Raw genomic sequence first — 20550 nt, forward strand, 5'->3', positions numbered from 1 at the left:
GACCACCGCTGACAGAAAGATCAGAGCTCTCGAAAATCCTCGTTGCACTTTGCACGAGCTATCCATTAATCTGCAAGAAATTTAGACAGCAATTCATCTAGAAGCGGTTGCTGCATTAATTCAAAGTATGCCTTTAAGAAAAGGTGGGCACACCCCATTATTAACATTGAAGTTAATCAATATTTATTATTTACTTTCTTTTTCTAATTGTTAAAATGTTGAAATAAGTATAATTATAATAAACAGTTCCAAACTATTATCTATTCCATCTTTAAAAAAAACAATAGGTTGCCATGCTTTAATTTTGTTAAATTGGCAGTACTGAGGAAAGTTGTAGTTATATTTCATTCCATTTTGGTTGTAAACCTTGAACAAAATTTGAAATGCTATGTTGCAAGATGATTCTAAAACAAAAAGTAAATAAAATTATCTATAAATGTCATTTTGACGTTTCTCTATTTTATTTTAAATTAGAGTAATAGTAATAATTTAAAGGGTTTACTGCAAGTGTATAATGCCAAAATTGTGTCTTTCGAAACAAAATGTAGTGTGTTGAAGTGCTACACACATTTTAAACGAGATAGGCCCGATCTATAAGTAATGATGCGATTACTAACAGATTGATGGACATCTTTAGTGTGAGAACAATGAATTTGTATTCGATTAAATCCTAAACTGTATAATTAATTTATAGGTGGGACGATCTGTTATATCTATATTGCATAATTACAAAAAAGAGTCTGGAGGATACTAGGACTACAAAAAGAGGAAAATCAGAAAAATGTAATCATTTTTTTAAAAGAGATCTGACCGAAATTATTCGTGCGCTAATAGCTATTAAGACAACAAGAGTTTTATAGACGATTTAAAAATCGAGATCGTAGTTTAAATCAGAGCGACCGCAGGGAGCGAGGATTTAATAGATCGAGATTTTTAAACTATAAAACACGCGTTGTCTTCAAGATTTTTTCTAACACTAATATCTTATCAGACATTTTAATAAATTCAGAAATTATTCGAGGCGCGTCACAATTCGCAAAATGCGGAGGTTGCCGTGGGTACTATGGCAATAATATCAACAAATTTGGAAAAAAACTATTTTCATCGTTGAAATATGCCAAAACGTTCCAGAAGAAATAAGAAAAAAGGGGCAACTTGTTACCAATGAAGTCTAAAAGTGCATACGAAAAGGTGTATGTTTCGTTTCAAGGCCGGAACAATAAAAATCATCACGGAGGTAACGGAAGATGTCATTTTGCCTTTTCTTGATATGGGGTAAGTGTGTAGAACTTCATTAAAAGTTAATTCACACTACGGCAAGAATCATTTGAAGAAAATGTAAAGATTGTCAGTTTTCGATGGCCGGGCACTTGCATTGGATGAAACAGCAGAAGTTGAAGAAGAAGATGTTAGGAACAAGAGCACGAAGGTAATGTGGCAGTTACAATTCAATAATTGTAGGTACTTTTCACTTTTGTGATAATTACTGTAAAAATGATGAATAAAATGTTACTTGAATAATATGTGTGAGCGTATTTTATGACTCTATAAGATAGGTACGTTGCTATTGACGACGTGTCTTGTAGAGAAAGCGTATTTTATGGGAAACATAAGGTGTGAGCTCAAATGCACCATAGAAACAGTATAAGATATTAGTGTTAGAAAAACGAATTTTTTACTTTAGATACACTGCGAAGAATTTATTATAATTTACAGGGGACCGTACTACCGGGTGATTTTAAATGATTGTGACTTTTTTTCATAGGTTGGTAATATTATTGTTGGTTATTCTGCTTTTTAATGTGATACTTGACATAAACATAGGCGTCTTCGCCTATTTGACACAATTTATTAATACATAAAATGTCAAATTACGTACGTACGCCAATGTGTTGATTAAGGTATCAAGTTTGCCAAAATAATTTATGAAAAATGTTCCCAACTTAAGCAAAAAAGTCACAATCATTTAAAATCACCCGGTACTTTATACAGAAAAATTACACTAAAGATTTGTGGGTCACTTCTTTGTCACAATGTACTATGGCGGACAATAAATTTAGGCCGGCCTGTCATTGACTTGACATCAAAATGTGAAGCTGGCATTATGTTCAACTAACCCCATTTTCGATTTTTGTCATTCTTGTCATCGTGACAGCGATAATCAAAATTAAAATTGGGAAAAGAAGCGTGCACCAGAGAGAAGTGCTACTACAAATCAGTTATGTTAGTGCGTCATGATCTGTAAGTTACGAAAAGGGCGAAGGAAACGCCAAACAGCTTGAAAACCTTCAGTTTGACAAACTGACACATCAGTCATAATGACAATAAATGGTCGCTTGCACTGACTTTTTTGAAATGTCAGAAATTTGCCGGCCTAAATTTATTGTCCGCCATAGTACTAATCAAATGTTTGTGAACACTGTAAAAACCTCATCAACGATAAATGGGTGCGCGAGATGGGGCATACCTGTTTGGAAAATATTTCTCCTCTCATTATTTCATTAGAAGATGTTTCGGAATCTAATGATGAAGATGAAATAATGGAGGAGGTTAAAGTTTAGATGTCTTTTAAAAAAAGTGGTTCCATTTTGGAGAAGAACTTATCCGTTTTCTGCTTGTTAAACTAAAGAGAGCGTGCTTAAAACTAATTCAACGACTAAAGCCTCCACCAGATGTGTATACTCCAATTTTTACCCTTTTGCGATGACGTCATTATCTAGTAACTTTACGTATGTTTGAGCTAGAATCAAAAACAAATTTGAATTGATCATAAATAACTATAAATGTGTCAAATTTGTTGACAATTGCTTCGAAAGGTTATGTTTGTAATCAATGTATCTAATAAGTGAAAGAAATTAAAAATTGTCAAATTGACAGGAGCATAAAATAACCTTAAAGTGACCATCAATAAATAAACGTGCCTTTTTTTTTTCTTTTTTTCTGTTTCTGTCGTTTCAATAAAGAGAAAGCGAGGAAGGAAATCGTGACGTCACCTCAAAAGGGTAAAAATTTGACTATACTTCTTGATTTTTTAATTTGTCTTTTTTTTTTCAATTGCTATTTTTAATAAAAAATGCTTGGTTCTCTATTAATTTCTTTTAATACAGTTTCAATCGATTCGCAAAAAAGGGGAACATACGTATGGCAACATTGTCACTTCAAAATTTTCAAAATTCCTAACCAAACTTTTCTTCAGATATGCAGGATCAAATCTGTCAGATTGTCATGGCCAAACATCGTTTTTTTTAAAGTTGGAATACATTATACATAAAATTATGTTTAATGGCAATGGTAATAAATACCGAGTGACTATAAATGATTGAAAATTATTTTGTTATGTTGGTAACACATTTGAAATCTTTAGTTGCCAACATCGTTGGCATAACACACGCAATTTTTAAAACTGAAACAAACGTCAAAAAAATCTAAATCGACAATGTACTTCGTGAGTGAACCTAACCTAAATAGAAATGAGTGACAGATGATGCACGAGAAGACTTGCACTACCAACAGCATCAGTGTTGCCAATCCACTATTTTCCTTCAATTATTTATATAATTCGGTATAATTCACCATTCGGAAAAAAAATAGTACTATGGCGGACAATAAATTTAGGCCGACAAATTTCTGACATTTCAATAAAGTCAATGCAAGCGACCATTTATTGTCATTATGACTGTTGTGTCAGTTTGCCAAACTGAAGGTTTTCAAGCTGTTTGGCGTTTCCTTCGCCCTTTTGGTAACTTACAGATCATGACGCACTACCATAACTGATTTGTAGTAGCACTCCTCTCTGGTGCACGCTTCTTTTCACAACTTTAATTTTGATTATCGCTGTCACGATGACAAGAATGACAAAAATCGAAAATGGGGTTAGTTGAACATAATGCCAGCTTCACATTTTGATGTCAAACCAATGACAGGCCGGCCTAAATTTATTGTCCGCCATAGTACTCCTAATTTTCAAATGTAGCTAAATTTTTCTCAATATCTTTACCTGCGAAGTGTATACTGTGTGACAACTATTTATAGCCTTTGCCAAAACCAAATGACCACCAACACTGCATTCTACCCAGAAAATCAACCGGCAACGTTGTGTAGGTACTTAGATTTGATTGGTCTAGCATCCTAGTAATATCAAAAATTGCCATTATACAGGGTGTCCCAGAACTCGCGGATCAAATTGAAACTGTATATTCCTTGATGGTAATGAAGGTAAAAAACGTTTATAAAAATATTCAGGGTGCAACAGCTTTTTAGTTATGAATTAATCAAATTGACCAATAGAGCTCGATCTAATTTTCCCTTTATGAGAAAATTGAGTACCTTCCTTCAATTGCCAAGCAACGTATAATTCGAAGAATAGTAAAATTATTTTCAATATTTATCTGGTCAACTTGTCGAAACAGACGTCAAAAGTGACAGCTACTTTTGAAGTAACCAAAAATGGGATAATTTCGCCAAAGGCAGGTGAACAAATGTATAGAATCTAAATCAGAGAACGCAAGAAGTTTCTTCTTCCGGCAATGAATGAAATGAATGAAATATGTGAAATATGGTTTGTTATAAGTGAAAATTTCCAGAGCAATTGTAACCTCTCAAGGTATGGGAAATTGACGGGAGGGATATGATGAATTGAATCTTTGTTGATGGAAGGTAAAATGGCGACGTAGCGTCAAGTGAGTAATACATATTACTACCTTAAAAATCTTAGTAAAAAGTGAAATATGCAGGGCCTGTGAAGTGAATCGGAATCACAAGAAATTTATCCTGACTCCTGTGCATATACTCTGCATCTGCAACGTATTAGCGCAGCTACACGAGCGGGTCTCGTCATCGCCGAAATGAAAGAAAAGACTTTTAGGAACATTCTTGACATTGCAAAAAAAGCTGGAGTTACACGTAGGTTTTGAACAACAGATCAAGCATAGTGGCAGTTTTGAAAGAAAGAAGACAAAACTGGATTGAACTAACATATTTATTTTAGCATCATTACCTTTTAGTAAAAATTTAAGATCAAATTTTATAACTAAACGATGTAGAATGCAACAAATGAAATAAAAAACATGCAAAATGAAAAGAATAATTTATAACAAGTGTTCAAAATGACCATCTTTCATCTGAAGGAATAGGCGAGCTCGTTTTATTAAATTTTCCCTTGCCAGTCTACCGTCGTCATCAAAGGACTGAAGAACAGCATCTTCAGTCTTTGGCGTTCTAACTTCTCGCGGGGGCCACCAATTTCTTGTCAGGTAGGCACCAAGGACCCAATGTCTCGAGCACGGTACACCAACCGTAGAAATACGTTATAATTTGGATATGGCAATTTTATCTTCCATCAACAAAGGTTCAATTCATCATATCTCTCCCGTCAATTTCCCATACCCCTCAAGGTTACAATTGCTCTGGAAATTTTCACTCATCTCAAACCATATTTCATTCATTGCCGGAAGAAGAAACTTCTTGCGTTCCCTGATTTAGATTCTATACATTTGTTCACCTGCCTTTGGCAAAATTATCCCATTTTTGGTTATTTCAAAAGTAGCTGTCACTTTTGACGTCTGTTTCGACAAGTTGACCAGATAAATATTGAAAATAATTTTATTATTCATCGAATTATACGTTGCTTGGCAATTAAGGGAAGGTACTCAATTTTCTCATAAAAGGAAAATTAGGTCGAGCTCTATTGGTCAGTTTGATTAATTCATAACTAAAAAGTTGTTGCACCCTGCATATTTTTCTAAACATTTTTTACCTTCATTACCGTCAAGGAATATACAGTTTCAATTTGATCCGCGAGTTCTTAGACACCCTGTATATTTAGTGTAATTTTGTTTTCACCAACCGAATTCAACAGGTGGTGATTATTTGGGTTTGGCACGGCCTATACAGTGCGATCAACAATTATTTAGATCAATGAGATTTTGGGCTTACTTATAATCTATTCCATCTTTAAAAAAACAATAGGTTGCCTTGCTTTAATTTTGTTAAATTGGCAGTGCTGAGGAAAGTAGTAGTTATATTTCATTTCATTTTGGTTGTAAATCTTTTTTAACAAAAAGTAAATAAAGTTATCAATAAATGTCATTTTGACGTTTTTTAATTTTTTTTTTAATTAGGTAACACAAAGAAATAATTTAAAGGGTTTAATGCCAAAAGTTGTGTCTTTCGAGACAAAACGTAGTGTGCTGAAGTGCTACACACATTTTAAATGAGATAGGCCCGATCTATAAGTAGCGATGCGATTAGTGGACATCTTCAATGTGAGAACAATGAAGTGAATTTGTATTCGATTAAATCCAAAACTGTATACAGTGCAACTTCAACAATTCAAAAATTTCAAAATTCCTAACCAAACTTTTCTTCAGATATACAGGATGAAATCTGTCATTTTTTTAAAGTTGGAATCACAGACAATTAAACTACGGTGCGTTCAATTAAAAAATAAATCGAGTCGGCGTGTTACCTATGGCAACCCATGCTATAGCATAGGCTCCAAAGCAAACTCGATTTATTTTTTAAATGATCGCTCGGTATAAACTCAATAGTGAAAACGTTGACTATTGTAATTACTTTCATTTATTCACAGAAAGTCATATCTTTTTCAGAAAAGTGTCACATTTGACAAATATTTTTTGACTGTTTTAAATACAACGGTAATAATCGAAATTTTACGAATAAATACGACGAAGTGTTTTGGCCAAATGCGTGCGGAGCAGCACCGTCGAAGCTATTCCAACATTATTATATGGGATTGAAGTGTCTTTGTCTGTGGTTGGAATACATTATATGTCCACAGATGCTCTGGAATGCATAGAAGTATTTTTGGTTGCATATTCCTGTTTCAATGTAAAGGAAACAGAAAACAGCGCTGTATGTCAATTCTTCGTTATTGAAAACACCATTACGAAAGTAAGATTCAATGATGAATCTTTTATGTTCTGAAGTAAAAACTATTTTGCGTTAAAATTTGATTCATAGTGACAGTTCTTTGACATTTATTAGCTGAATTAGCAAAGGTACAAAAAATCTGACACTGTCAAGGTCATAGCAGCCCCTTATCTAAGTAATTGTTGATCGCACTGTACTTATGAAAGAAATTCAGTAATTTCAAAACTAATGTCATTTATCGAAAACGCTGAAACAGGTCAATTTTTATTTCACATAATGCTTATTTTAAGTTGCTTCACTTGTTCATGGCATCACACTCATTTCTTTAATGCAATGCAATAAATTTTATTTTAGTTTTGGATAGTAAAGTCCATTCACGTTGGATTTTCCCTGCCAAATTGTTGTCACGTTGCAAGCCTGCGCCTCCTTTCCGAGTAATTTCTATAGTTTATTTTTTAATCAAAGAACCACAACACCGCAATTTACACCCAAAATAGAGCTGACAACATTGTACACTTTTGACATAGGGTGAAAAATCTCATCATATAAAAATTGAGGTTATTAGAGATATTAGTAGCGCAGCATGTTCATAAAGTTAATAACAACTAATTTGAGAGTTTAATAAATGTCTTACTTTGCGATGCATTTTTAAAAACACGTTCAAATTTTAGTTGCGAGTTTGCGTACTTTCAAGGACATTAAAAATGACAGATGTTGGCTGGTATAGCCAATAGATATCATTAAATTCCCTAAATTTAGTAAAATTTTATATTTACCAACCTAAATCAACAGGTCGTGGTTCTTTGATTAAAAAATAGACTATACATTATCGTGTTTTATTCGTGATAGAGCGATTGAGAGCGATTTGACGTCTTTAATTTTGAATGTTAGTTTGACGTGTGAAATAAAGTCACAGATTTTTTAATAAAATTCTATTCCTGGGTGATTTTACCACGGCGAAAAGTAAAAAGGTTAATTTTAAAATTGCGTTAACCTTCCACAACTGACGTAATGTGACGAAATCCGCAAGCTAATACGGACTCAAGAAAAAATAGCTTCAGTTCGAAAATTAATTAGTTAGAATCCTTTAATATGTAATGTATTGTATGTATTAACATGATTATAATCTATTTACGACCTTTATTGAGCAGTTTTAACAATACAACGTTATTTTAAAGGTAATTGGTGATATCAAGGCGGTCTCTATTTTAACAGGCCGTGACACTGGGCCGTATGATTTCCTCTTCATTAAGACTTAGAGACAGTCGTTAAGGACTTAAAGACGGTCTTTAATTTTTACCTATGATTTCCCTTTAATTAAGTGTTTAACGACTGTCGTTAATGGTTATTTTTAAATAAAATTTTAAACAACGACAAGTGATGTTTAATATTTTCATTAACTTGACATCAAGGAGCTTGACATTTACCAAAAAATGGCCGATTTAGATAACATTTTGGAGGAAATCGATCTCATCAACGAGGATATGAATATTGATCCTCCGGAAAATAGATATACCTACTTATCGTTTAAGAAAAAATCCTTTAGACGAATTTTCGGAAAGTGAGTTAAAAAAGAGATATCGGTCAAGTAAAGACACGGCACGGTATGTCGTGAATCTTATAAGGAATGACATCAAATCCGCTTCAAATAGAGCAGTAGATGCTAGTCCCGAATTACAGCTGCTAATTACACTTAGATTCTACTCCAAAGGTAGTTATCAACTGGAATTAGGTAAGTTGCAAATTTTCAGAGAACTTACCCATAAAAAAGATCGAAGGGCCTACTGGTGTTATTATTAATTTTTCCTAGGGGACTTACACGGTGTCACACAATCATCGTTTAGCAGAATTGTACTGAGAGTGTCTTTGGCCACTGCAAGACTCTTAAGACAATTTGTGAGGTGGCCTAATGATATCGACAACTTAAAAAGAAGATTTTTTGATGTCAGAAACTTTCCTAGTGTAGTGGGATGCATAGATTGCACCCACATAAAAGTAAAGAATCCAGATGGACAAAATCCTCGTGTTTATTGGGGCAGAAAAGGATTTTATTCTTTAAATGTTCAAGTAGTATGTGGCCCAAGGACGGAAATATTTGATATTGTTAGCCGTTGGCGTGGAAGGGCTCACGACTCTACAATTTTTGCAAACAGTCTTGTAAAGAACGATTTTGAGGTAGGCACCTACATATACACCTATGAATTTTATTATTATTATTATTATTAGAATACGTCTATCCCACAGAACAAGTCCAATTAAGGGATAGGAGAATAGCAAGAGAAAAGAAATACATACAGAAAACATTACCGAAAGATGTCAAACGCATGTTGATGTACGTTATAATTTTCGCACATGGTATATAAAGGAGAATGTTTCTGAACATCAATACGCGGAGTAGGTAGGTAAAAGCATACATGGTTTCGGGAGGTCAGGCGGGGAACCAGAAAGTAGAGCTTGCTCAAAAGATTACTACAATCTATACGGTAATGTATCAGATTACGAAGAAAGCTCATTGAAGCGTTCACGCGTCTAGTCTTAAGATCCTGACATTCGAAACGCTCAAGGAGTTCAATTTGCGAGCGACCCTTTTCGGGATAAGTACCATCAATTCTATGGGCCAAGAACTTAAGAAAACGACGCTGGACTTTTTCCAGATTTTGAATGTGTGTCTATCAATTTGAAGACCAGATAATACTTCCACATTCGAGACGAGAACGAACAAAGGCAAAATATAACATTTTCAATGATCTGATATCACTAACATTTTTAGTGCATCTTATAATGAATCCCAGAGATCGCAGTGCCCCGGAGACTATAACATTTATATGATTTGAAAATGTTAATCTTGTATCAAAAGTAATTCCCAGGTCGCAGATCATGTTGTCTCTAGTAAGCAAACAGTGATCTATGTGGTAATCAAAGAGGATTGTTGTGGATTTATTCGTGTAGGACATAGCATGACATTTTTGAACATTTAAAAACAGATTATTACATTTGCACCACTCTTGAATCCTAATAATATCTCGCTGCAGCATTTCACAGTCATGTGTGTTAGATATTTTTCTGTACACTTTAAGATCATCCGCATACATGAGAATATTGGACTCGATATTTACACTGATGTCGTTAATAAACATGATAAAAAACAGAGGCCCAAGAACAGAGCCCTGCGGAACTCCAGATGATACAGTGATTTCTTTAGATCTAAATCCGTTACACATTACAAATTGCTTTCTGCTCCCAAGGTAAGATTCGAAGAATTGCAACAATGATTCTGAGAGACCAAATTCCCGAAGTTTGCATAACAGAATGCGGTGATCCAACCGGTCGAAAGCTTTAGAGAAGTCGGTATAGACCACATCAACCTGTAGCCTGGCATCAAAACATTCAGCAACAAATTGCGTAAAGGAGCACAAGTTAGTTACTGTAGAACGACCACTAACGAAGCCGTGTTGAAATTCGGAGATCGTGTTGCGGACGCTTGCAAACAAAGTGTCATACAGGATGGATTCAAACACCTTAGAGAAGTTGCAAATAAGAGATATTGGTCGATAATTTTCTACTTGAGTTCTGTTGCCTTTTTTGAAGATTGGCGAGATACTTGATAATTTCCATATTTCAGGGAATTTGCAGGTTTTGAGAGCAAGATTAAACACCAACTGCAAGGGATACGCTAGGACTGAGGCACAGTCTTTTAAGAGAAACGCAGGAATATTATCGGGACCAGCCGTTAATTTGGGTTTAAGTTTCTTTAGGGCTGATGTTACGTCTGATTCAGATATGAAAGGAGTGTTTACATTATTAGTGTCAGAATGAATAACGTCCCGGCCAGTGAAAACTCCCGAAGCAGTGTAGCACTGTTGGAAGAAATCTGCAAAAGCATTGACGATGTCGTTTGGATCTTGAAATTGATTATTTAAATATGACATGTGACCTGGAACACCCTTAGAGCTAACACTTCTAAAATGTTGTTTAAATCTGTAGTAAGCACTTCGCAAGTTACTTGGATCTCTTTCGACCCCAATTTTTCTCATATTATGGGATAATTGCTCCCAGAGCTGTTTCTTTTTTTTTATTGCATTTGGGTTCAGAGCTTTTGGACTCCAGAACATCCTTGTGATCTCTGACGAAATCAATGATAATAATTTTTTCTTCTTCTGAAATTTTTTTTATTCTGTCTCTTTTACTCCTATAAACAAATTATTATATTATTATTATTATTATTATTAATTTCATGCTCAACAGGAAAATCCCAATTAAAGAGCACGTATAATTCGACCTATACAAATTAAATATCCGACAAATCCAACGATTTTAACACTTCAATGCTACAGGAGAACAGATCAACCAGATCACCGACAGAGTTGGAAATATTAAGCATCTTGTTCAAAGGAGAAAATTTAAGAAAATCCGTTCTTGGAGTTGATAAATAGAATAAGTTTTTACTACGAGTAGTAATAGAATGCTTACCAACACAAAAATTAATCTGACTGAGCAGAGAACAGCAGTCAATCAAGTTATGAAGGATTTTGTCCAAGAATAATAAATTCATTAATTTATTGCGTTCAGATAAAGTTTTAAACGAGAAACGTTCTAATAAAATGGTCTGTGAGTATCCAATAGGAGGATAGCGTCCATCCTCTCTGAAACACAAGTATTTTAAGAATCTACGCTGCAAATGTTCAATACTAGCAATGTGAACAGCATGATGAGGAAACCAAACAATCGACGCATATTCAAGTTTACTTCTGACAAATGATTGAAATAAGTGTATTAATGTGGAGATATTAGAGAAATCTCTGGTATTCCTAATAATATAGCCATAGGTCTTCCAGGAATTTTTTATAACAGAGTTGATGTGGCCTGTAAAAGACAGCTTATTATCAAACAGCACTCCCAAGTCAGAAACCAATTCAGGTCTCTCCAAAACAGCACCATCAATATTATAATCAAATTCAATCTTTTGTTTTTTATTACTAAGAGACATTACAACACATTTGGTTATATTTAACTGAAGGCTATTTCGTATGCACCAAGTGGAGATTAAATCAATATTATCCTGCAACCTGACACAATCACCAAATTCTTTAATAGACATAAAAATCTTCATATCATCTGCGTACAGCAAACAGGATACTGAAAGATCCTCAATTATGTCATTAATAAAAATATTGAAGAGAACACAGATCCTTGAGGCACACCAGAGGAGCAATCAAAAACATTAGAACGGTGTCCATGAACGCTAACAAACTGTTTACGACCACTCAGGTAAGAATACAAAAAATTTACAAAGTTAGAAGAGCAACCTAATGTCTCCAGCTTTCTGACAAGGATTTCATGGTCCAGCCTATCAAAAGCTTTTGAAAAATCAGTATATATCACATCAGTTTGGAGGCCCAGATCCATTGAATTAGCTACATACTGTGTGAAAGTACATAAATTGGATATCGTTGACCTACCTCTCACAAAGCCATGTTGTGACTCTGAGATATAACTTTTAAAATGAAAAGACAAGGTATCTGATATTATGAATTCAAATACTTTAGAAAAATTGCTACAGATCGAAACAGGCCGATAATTTTCAATACAACTGCGATCACCCTTCTTAAAAACCGGCACAACCCTTGCAGTTTTCCAAATTGCAGGAAACGCATTAGTCTTCAAACACAAGTTGAAAATCACTACCAAAGGAGAAACGAAAGCCTCAACACATTCACGGATTAGAAATGATGGGATCATATCAGGACCAGCTGTGAATTTCAACTTAAGTTTGGATATTGCATTCAAAACATCTTGTTCGTTAACAGCATTTAAGAAGAAATTACAAGATGTACTCCATTCTTCAACAGATGACTCTATGACTGAAGCTTTTTCACAATAAGCAGACTCAAAATAATTAGCAAAAGCTCCCGTAATCTCATCAGCGCCAGAAACTTCCGCTCCCGAAAAAGTCATATTAAGAGGAATACCAGTACCGTTCTGTTTGAATTTGACGAACTGCCAGAACTCATTAGGATCTCTCTTTATGTCAGCCTCAGCTTTAGCAACGTATTGATCATACTGCCTTTTAATGTCACCTTTAATATCTCGACGTAACATTATATATTTCTCCAGATCACACAGTTTGCCAGATACCCTAAATTTCTTCAATATTCTGTGTTTCAACTTAATTTTCTTAATAAGCTCATACGAAAACCAAGGTGGATAATTATGCCTACTTTTTCTTTTCTTTGGAACAATTAAGTCAAACAGCTCAAATAACTTATTGTAGAAACCATGACATGCCAAATCGACATCCTCATAGCTCTCAAGAAAAGACCAATCTATAAGAAGAATTTCATTACGCACCATCTCCATATCAATTGCCCTAAAATTAAAATTATCACCATCATCAACACCACAAATGAACTTCCTTATCTTGATTCTAACGTCAATGGATACCAAAAGAGATGGATGATGAGGATCCTCAGGGACAAGACCCTCCTCACCCCTGGTCACACTACAATGTAAATTCGACAGAACCAAATCGAGTAGCCGATCATTATCATTAGTAATAGAGTTATGCTGCTGAATAGATAACTCACTTAAAATATGAAAAATCGGAACTGCATTACCCCGAAGTTGATCTAAATTCAAAAAGGTAATGTATTCAGTGACATTAAAATCACCCAAGAAAATTATTTTAGAACCATGCAGAAACCGCAAGGAAATGAAAGCATAAGAAAATTCATGGTATCTATGCAAAGCCAGACCAGGAGGAATATATACAAGACAAATGTAGATAGTGGAGTTGACATTATGAACCTTAACACAAATGAAATCAATTTTCGGTAGATTATCAAAGGCTAAATCTACATCCATCAGCTTCACTGACAATGTAGATCTAACAGCTAGAGCAACACCATCACTTCTGGACTGAAAAGTTCTACTAAAATTACGATCCTTTCTGAACACAATATAATCAGAGGAAAACAATTCGGTAGATAATACATCGTCTTTTAACCATGTTTCCGTCACAGCAACCACGTCAACATCAAGAACAGATACAGCATTATAAAATTGCACCAATTTGGTGTTAAGGCCACGTACATTGTGATAAAATATTGATAAAGTGTATATTATTTTATCACACTGATTGGAAGAAAGATTAGTTAGTCACTTATTAGAGCTATCACCAGCCACAGAGTGCTGTCCATCAAAAATTTTGCTCACAGGCAGCTCAGTTGTGATGCCAAACAGATTTTCTTTGAACTTCGCCGTGGCAAGTTTGAAAGCAAAACATTTCTCATGCTCAAATGTTGCATGATTACAGTCAATATCTAATTTTTGCGACATGTGAATGTTCTTACAGTTGCGGCATTTGGGATTAGTTTCATTATCAGCACCTACGCAAGCATTTTCTTCATGAGATTTACCACAAAAAGGGCACAATGGATTGTTCTTACAAAATTTAGCACTATGGTTAAAACCGTGGCATCTGTAACACCTAGTTACGGAGACCGCGTCGTAAACAGAACAACTACTCAAACCAACAAGCACATGGCCACATTCAAGCAAACATTTATATGTATCCAAATCAACAGAAATTTCAGCTTGAAAAATTTTACCGTTTTTCTTTATAGCCCAAAATCTATGCAAATTGACGACAGAGCCATCTGTGATTACACTCGGATTTTGTTTCCTGAAGTAGTCAAGAAATTCGGAATTACCAATATCCTCAGATATGCCCACAATTCTAAGACGAGGCAGAACCGGAGCCAACTTCTTAATGTCATATTTAGCTGACAATTTCGTTTCAGCAACTTTTATAAGTTTATCTCGATCTTCTCTCCCAGAACAACCAATAATTAACCCACCATTTGAAGCCACCTTTACTCTAGTAATGTCAATGTTTTCATGCAATGGATTAATTGATTTCAAGACTTCAGACTTCGTCTGTGTTACAAACTGTTTAGCAGATTTGGGCTTAAAGATGACATTGTTTTCAGAAGACTGTTGAACCTTAGCAGCATAAGACATCGATGGTTGTACCTCATGTGGTATTGCAGCAGATTTCTGCAATTTAAAAATTTCGTCTCGAAGGGGCTGTATAGCATTATTAACAATATTCCTAACATACTTCAAAAACACATTATCTTCTAAAGGAACAGTCGGATCAATCGGAGACAAAGGAGAGCACTGAAAAACGCTATCACAGTTCAAACACAATAACTTCAAGTGAGAAGATCTTCTGTGAATGCGAAGCAGGAGTTGAGCCTCTTCAGGTGCAACATCCATACAGTTGATGTGTGAGTGAGACTTACAAAGATCACATCTAATGCCTGTACTTTCATCCACATCCATTTTACACCTAGGACACGCAGATTTCAAAACATCCTTAGGATTATCCGCAACTAAAGGAGGTTTCTTACAAACCATGATACTGGATAGTCTGGCAACCTTAAAGCTTGCGAGGTGCTTAAACTAGCAACACCCTTCCAAACGGAACAGACTATTTGTACAAAATTATTATAACAAGTTATAATAGCGCCAGCAAGAATTAACACACAGTCAGTCGCTTATCGCGCACTAGCTGATAAATTGAAGTACAAAAACAATTGTTATTATTGAAAAAATTAAAGCGAAAACTTCAATCCAAACACAATAAATAGTAAAAGCCTACCTTCAATTCACTTATCAAGCACAATTCAACAATTAAATCGCACTTAAATAACTTAAAAGAAGAATTAATTATATGTAGATACTAGGCACGATTAAGGTGTTACAGTAGGTATAGATACTTACATTACACTCGTTAATTAACAAACAATAATAATTAACACAAATTTTAAAATTTGAACGTAAATCGACAGCGCATGTCAACTGAAATTGAAACTTTAAACAGTAGCGTCCCCATGCGGATATAATTGAAATTACACGCGCTGGCAACGTTGCCAAACATTGTTTCCTTAAAGAAGGTGTTTAGTTAACGAACGTCTTAAATAGAGGAAATCATAACCCTTTATTTAAATAATTCTCTAAACAGTTGTTTAGCCAAATCAATTATTTAGATAAAGACGCGTTAATGAAAGTTTTAACGAAAGGGAAATCACACGGCCCACTGACTTCAGAAAGTGGTCTGTGGAATGGCCCACTAACGTCTGACAACGTTGCTTCGCCAACCTTTAAAAAAAGTTACTAGTTTTGAAGTTTTGTGATCACTCACTGTCACTCACTATTTTGTCATTGTTAGCTGTCAGTCAATCATCACTGAAAGATTTTTCTAATTCTCGTATTGCAACTTTACTTCAGTCAAAGTATATCAGGTGACCAAGTCAAGGTTGTGGAGTACTTTGTTGGTCCGGAATGAATGAGGCGGCTTGATGCGTGATTTGAGTTTAATGTAACAACAATAACAAATAACGATAACAATGAATGGGTGAATAACAAAATGGTGAACGGCGTGGTTGGTGGTGCCATGGTTGAAGTTGATCGGCGAGAGAGCGAGTCTAAGGGATGCGGCGTCTTTTATCCCTTCGGTTTGGCTCCCCCTAGTGTCGACACGTACGTGTTGTGGTGCGTCGATAGAGGTCACCACAGTACTCCCCCCTCAGTGGCTGCGTTCTCTCGAAGATGTGGAGTTGAGCGTCGCGACGGCTGCATTGTGAGGGGACGCAGTCACGAAAGCAGATTGATGATTTCGTTGGCAGGCGTGTGCGAAGTGGTTCAGGCCCTGGTTGTTGACGAAGCGGAGGGACGTGCCGAACCCGCGTGTGCGATGTGGTTCAGGCCCTGCTTGTTGCGAGACGGAGGGACGTGCCGAACCTGGAGATGCAGCGAGCTGCCAAGGTTGATGCGACGGAGGTTGCGTCGATGTTGCTGTGATTCGGCCATACGAAGCGATCTGAAACAAACTTAGTAATGGCGCGAATGCGTGGATGAGGTTGTGTTGACGTTGGCGATGACTCGGTCGTCGGCTTCTTGCTCGATGTTGCGGGCGCGAAAGTCGATGGCCAAGGAGATGCTTCCGGAGCATGACACGGCGTCGGCGGGAGCGTTCTCAGAGTTTGGTGCGTTTGTACCTGGCGTCTGCGATGGACTGGATTCCAGCGTGCGGGGAAGATGAAGGTGTCTGGTCGCGGTGTACACAGCGTGGTGCTCGCGGTCGTAGACACAGCTTGATGTCGGCGTCCATGTGGGTTGCAGTTGATGTGCCGAGGCGATGGTTGCTTGGTTTGGTTAGCACGTGGCTCGTGCCAAATGTGTTGGCGAGCGCGTTGCTCGTGCCGTTTGTGATGGCGAGCGCGTTGCTCGTGCTGCATGTGTTGGCGAGCGCGTTGCTCGTGTTGAATGTGTTGGCGAGCGCGTTGCTCGTGCTGAATGTGCTGGCGAGCGCGTTGCTCGAGCCGTTTGTGATGGCGAGCGCGTGGCTCGTGCTGATTGTGGTGGCGAGCGCGTGCTCTGCCGTTTGTGATGAGCGGTGGGTACGATGGTCGGTGAGGTCGACGATGTCGTTCCCGTCGCTGTGGTGGTCGTAGCGATTTGTCTGGTGGAGGCTTGCATCCTGCTTGTTGAGATTCGGTGACCCGGGTACTCCACTTCCGACTCACCGAAACGTGGGGTTCACTGCCACGATGAGGGCTCGTGGTCGAGTGGAAGCCGTCTCCAGCGGTCGCACGTGTTGGTTTGCTCTTCGCCGACCGGTGCCATTGTCTGATGTTGTACTCAACTTGTGGGGTGCACGTGGTGCTGATTGTTTGCTCCGGATCGTCGGGGGTCAGAAGTTTGTGGAGTTGCTGCCTCGTGATCTTGCGGAACGTCGGGGATCACAAGTTGTCGTGTTGCTTGCCTCGTGGTCTTCCGGATCGTCGGGGGTGGAAGTTGTTGCCTCGTGGTCTTCCGGATCGTCGGGGTCACCAATTGTGGAGTACTTTGTTGGTCCGGAATGAATGAGGCGGCTTGATGCGTGATTTGAGTTTAATGTAACAACAATAACAAATAACGATAACAATGAATGGGTGAATAACAAAATGGTGAACGGCGTGGTTGGTGGTGCCATGGTTGAAGTTGATCGGCGAGAGAGCGAGTCTAAGGGATGCGGCGTCTTTTATCCCTTCGGTTTGGCTCCCCCTAGTGTCGACACGTACGTGTTGTGGTGCGTCGATAGAGGTCGCCACAAGGTAATTATGTGCAAGGCCATCTGAATCAAAAAGCTACGCTTATAAGGCCGTTTCAATTTTCGAGTTTTCCATATAAACTTTGTTTCTGTGACATTTCGGGCGGCAGAACCTTTTTGCGCTCCATCTACCGATTTCGAACGCAATCGATTGAGACTTTTTACTTTGAGGTTAAGTGCTTAAAACGTCAATTAAAACATGAATGCAATAAAATATCCAAGATCCGAGCTTATTTTGGATACATTCTGGACTAGCAAAATACTAATAAATTAGAATTGCAAAAAAAACATGAAATCATAACACAAGGTAGGTTAAAACAATTTATAACTTTAATATTTTTCTGCAAAGGAGTTTGTTCTGGATTGCACATTTCTCCTTTAATAAATCTGTTTTTTCTTGACAAATTTGTATTATCTAAAACTGGTGTCAGCGTTGCGGTTATTATCAGCTCGCAGATCTGATTTTTATGTACCAGACAAAATGAAAGTATTGGAATTTCTAGCAAATGAGGGCCCATTATCTCAACCATTTGGTGGCATATACTCCGCAGAAATACTATTTACTTGAATTCATTTGGACGTCATTGGAACAGTTGGAATGATGAAAGACTTTACAGGATTTTGGGGTACAGAAATTTCAACCGGAGTTTCAGTGGGCAGTCTAAAAAACAAAAACATTAATAAGATGACAGTAATTAATAACTGGAGGTCGAAAAATGACAAGAGGAAGTTTTCTCATATTTCGTGGTTGACTTCGCTTCTATGTATATTTCATGTAGCAATAAACACCACAACCCTTTTTTAATTATAGATACTTACAAAAATAGAAGGACAAGGAACAGCATCTTTACATAAGCGTCGTCTTTTGGGGTTTGTAATTATAAAGTCTTGTTGAAAATGCTGCTCACAAATTTCTGAGTAATCCGTAATTTTTGTAGTCTTTTATATTACAAATACAAATTAAAAGGTTGTGCTTATCATTGTCTCCATAAATTTGCTTCCCGCAAAACGTTTCAAAAGCTTCGAACCATTTTCGTCTTTGTTTCATATTGCTGCGAATTTCAAATAAGCGAACATCTTTTGCCCCACAAATGAAACACGCTTTTACCATTTCATGTAAAATAGAAGGGTAATATTTTAAATTGCCGCTAATATTGTAGCTTTGATTCGTTAATCGGCCACCGAGGGCGCGCAATAAGGTTCTGCCTTCTTTTGTTTTATGGCCACTCTGCAGAAACAATTATTATGTACATTGAAACGGCCTTATAAGCGTAGCTTTTTGATTCAGATGGCCTTGATTATGTGCAAGGCCATCTGAATCAAAAAGCTACGCTTATAAGGCCGTTTCAATTTTCGATTTTTCCATATAAACTTTGTTTCTGTGACATTTCGGGCAGTAGAACCTTTTTGCGCTCCATCTACCGATTTCGAACGCACTCGATTTACACTTTTTACTTTGAGGTTAACTGCTTAAAACTTCAATTAAAACATGAATGCTATAAAATATCCAAGATCCGAGCTTATTTTGGATATACTCTGGACTAGCAAAATATGTACTAATAAATTAGAATTACAAAAAAAAATTAAATCACAACACAAGGTAGGTTAGAACAATTTATAATTTTAATATTTTTCTGCAAAGTGGTTTGTTTTGGATTGCACATTTCTTTTTTAACAAATCTGTTTTTTCTTGACAAATATTATCCAAAACTGGTTTCAGCGTTGCAGTTATTATCAGCTCGCAGATCTGATTTTTATGTAGCAGGCAAGATGAAAATATCGGATTTTTTAGCAAATGAGGGCGCATTATCTCGACCATTTGGTGGCACGTGTTTTGCATCTCCATAAATTGTAATGCCTCTTGTCCATCTTGTTCATCCGAAATGTGAACAAACGGCGCCTCACTACTATCCAAAGTGTTGGTGTATTGGTACCTTCTTGAAACATTGTGTACCTTAAAAAAGTGGTACATATTTTCCATATAAGAAATTGTGGCATCAACATCAGAAAATTGTTCATCACCTGCTTCTTTCAGGAATCTTAATGCTGCCGTTACCGATGGAGAAAAAACTTGAATGGCTCTACGCACATTCATTTTCTCAAAACTTGTGGGAAATAAATGCTTCTTGGTCAAATATTTAACAGGTTTAACTGGCAGACCTTGTTGCAGTTCAAATAAAAATTTTAAATATTTCGCAGAAATTATCCCCTCTGATGAACCCATATCGTGATCAAGGAAAATACTTCGGGCATTTTTTAATACATGCACAAAGTCAAAACTCAAAAATAATGGTATGTGAGGTAAAATAGGATGTTGAATAGAATTTTGAAGAGACCCATTGCCAAGCTTTTTGAAGAGGCCAACATTCCCAGAAAAGTTGTCTGTTACAAGTCGCAAAACTATAAAATTACAATCTGTTAGCAATTGCAACACTCTTAAAGTAATAGAATGGAAATCTTTTGCCGTTAACGTTGAGTGGAAAAAATATCCAGCTGGAATTGTG

The 20550-nt window shown here is 36.6% G+C and overlaps 1 protein-coding gene and 1 long non-coding RNA gene across 2 annotated transcripts; one reads left to right on the forward strand and one right to left on the reverse strand.

Moving 5' to 3' along the window:
- Window positions 1-16360: 16360 nt before the first annotated feature.
- LOC138134954 (uncharacterized) lies at window positions 16361-17580 on the reverse strand. The gene is made up of 3 exons (XM_069053561.1): window positions 17547-17580; window positions 16953-17475; window positions 16361-16774 (listed from the first exon to the last, which is right to left on the reverse strand). The coding sequence occupies exons 1-3, from the start codon at window positions 17578-17580 to the stop codon at window positions 16597-16599; spliced, it is 735 nt and encodes a 244-aa protein (XP_068909662.1). The 3' UTR covers window positions 16361-16596.
- A 289-nt stretch (window positions 17581-17869) lies between these two features.
- Window positions 17870-19023, forward strand: LOC138135265 (uncharacterized). The gene is made up of 2 exons (XR_011160905.1): window positions 17870-18353; window positions 18478-19023. It is a non-coding gene; the product is annotated as an uncharacterized lncRNA (long non-coding RNA).
- Window positions 19024-20550: the final 1527 nt, after the last annotated feature.

Source organism: Tenebrio molitor, chromosome 7 (genome assembly GCF_963966145.1).
Source record: "Tenebrio molitor chromosome 7, icTenMoli1.1, whole genome shotgun sequence".
Taxonomy (NCBI): Eukaryota; Metazoa; Arthropoda; class Insecta; order Coleoptera; family Tenebrionidae; genus Tenebrio; species Tenebrio molitor.